This window comes from Echinops telfairi, unplaced genomic scaffold (assembly GCF_000313985.2).
Source record: "Echinops telfairi isolate 266 unplaced genomic scaffold, ASM31398v2 ScPeMD7_37;HRSCAF=141, whole genome shotgun sequence".
Lineage (NCBI taxonomy): Eukaryota > Metazoa > Chordata > Mammalia > Afrosoricida > Tenrecidae > Echinops > Echinops telfairi.
The window spans coordinates 2,071,024-2,073,174 of NW_022103935.1; the positions used below are offsets into that span (position 1 = coordinate 2,071,024).

Here is a 2,151-nt window from a genome sequence, read left to right on the forward strand (position 1 = left end):
GATTTGTTTCTCTAAAGCACCCAGACTCACCCACGGCGTCAGTGTGTTGCCTGTGCATGAAAGCAAGCGTGAGACAAGGTGTGTGCCCCGTGTGTTAGGGAGGCGTCCTGTGGGTCTCTCCTGTGAGCGCGACGCCTGGGGCTTGAGTCGGTGTGTGTGAGAGGCGTTTGTTTTCCCCTTGTCTGTCAGAAACGTACTGTCTGTCCTTCCCGTGCATGTGCGTGTGCGTGTGTGCGTGCGTGAAAGAGAGACGGTGTTCCCTGTGTGTGAGAGACATGGTGTCTGTCTTCTCCTGTGTATCTGTCTCCCGGGTGGTGTGGGAGACAGACAGCGTGTCCTTCTTGTTCAAGTATGGTTGTGAAAACATGGTCTCTGTCTTCCCCTGTGTGTGTGCACGTGTGTGTGCGTGTGCATGTGCGTGTGTGTGCGCGCGCGTGCGTGTGTGTGTGTGTGACACAGAGAGAGATAAGACACAATGGTTGTTTGCTCGAGCGTATGTGTGAGACGCCATAGTTGGCTTCCCCCGAGTGTCTCAGAAACATGGTGTCTGCCTTCCCAGTGTTTGTGTGAGAGACACATGGCCTCTGTGTCCTCCCTCGTGTATGTAAAACACATACAGTTTCTCTGAATGTGTGACAGAGAGAGAGAGACAGACAGACAGACATCTGTCCTCTCCCCTAAGTGTGAAGACATTGGACCTGTCTCCCAGTGAGTGTGTGTGAGGAGACTGGCTTTGTCTGCCACTGAGTGTGCGAGACATGTGGTCTCTTTCTCTCCCGTGTGTGTGAGAAAGAGACATGGTGTCTGTGGCCTTTGGTGTGAGACACACACATTGCTTGTCTGTGTGTGTGTGTGTGTGTGTGTGTGTATGTGTGAGAGAGAGAGAGAGGGGTGTGGTGTCAGTCAACTCCCCCTCGTATGACGCCTTTTACCTGTTGTTTGTGTGCCTGTGTGTGTGTGTGTGTGTGTGTGTGTGTGTGTGTGTTACAGAAACAGAGAAGGTGGCTGCTAGCTCCCTTGTCTGAAGGAATGTCTGGTTCTCGTTGCCCGGAACGTACGTGAGAAAGAGAGACACAGAGAGATCTGAGACATGCTCTCCCTCCCAGGTGAGAGAGATCGGACCTCCCTTGACATATAACTTGTACTTTATGGAGTTTATCTTCTACTCTGTGTTTGAGAAACGCAGTATGCCTCCCTCACTTGTGAAACCATTGATGTGTGACTCTCCTGTGTGCGCATGTAAAGAAACATGGGGTTTATTTGTCTCGTGTATGTGTGTGTATGTGTGAAACATGGGATTTCCCTTCAGTGGGTACCAGGGGGTACTCCCAAAACCTGGGGAAAAGCTCGACTGGGTGGAGCATCTGTAGTCCGCATTTTCCCCGCTAGGCGAGGATCGAGCAACTCGCTCTGAGCTAGTGCACCCAGTGGCGTCGCCTGGGAAGGTTGTCTCTGGTCACAGTGAATTTTTTCATAAGAGCAGTTTTGCTCAAACCTCCTTTTGTGTGATGGCCAATTTAAAAGAACAGCATGCTGCTGTGAATTTTGTGTCCTGCTTGGGAAAAATGCCGCAGAAACTGTTGTGATGTTGAACACAGCTTATAAGGACAGCACTATGGGAAAAACTCAAGTTTACAAGTGGTTTTCTCATTTCAAAAAAGGTGAAATGTCAATTGATGACAAACCTCATTCTGGACATCTGTCACCTTCCCAAATGAACAAACATGTCAACTTTCAGTGTATCTGGATTTCGTTCCACCAGGTCAGACTGTCAATCAAGCTTTCTAGTAAGAGGTTCTGAGAAGATCGCGCAATAGTGTGGGACAAAAACGCCCTGATTTGTGACAAACAGGACTGGTTTTGCCACCACGACAATGCACCTGCTCACGCAGCCATCTCAGGGCACCAGCTTTTGGCAAAAAGCAGCATGCCTCTCTGCCCCCACACCTGATGCACCTGACCTTGCGCCATGCGATTTCTTTCCACAGATGAGGAGGGACGAGAACAGACAGCCCTTTGACGACATAGAAGAGGTGAAGAAACAGATGAGGGAGGTGAGTTTGAAAACTGTTTCCCAGGAGGGATTCACAGATTTGACACATGCATCAAGTGTCATGGAGAGTTCTTTGAAGGTGATACGGTTGTTGTGTA

At 49.7% G+C, this 2,151-nt stretch overlaps 1 protein-coding gene across 1 annotated transcript in view; it reads left to right on the forward strand.

The window, feature by feature from the left end:
• The window catches only part of TSPAN32 (tetraspanin 32), a gene marked incomplete at its 3' end in the record, with an annotated part of 30,885 nt that extends 28,831 nt beyond the window's left edge, over positions 1-2,054 (forward strand). Inside the window, exon 12 of the mRNA XM_004717218.1 lies at positions 1,989-2,054. Coding sequence (XP_004717275.1) covers positions 1,989-2,054 — 66 coding nt within the window. The remainder of the gene's footprint in view (positions 1-1,988) is intronic.
• Positions 2,055-2,151: the final 97 nt, after the last annotated feature.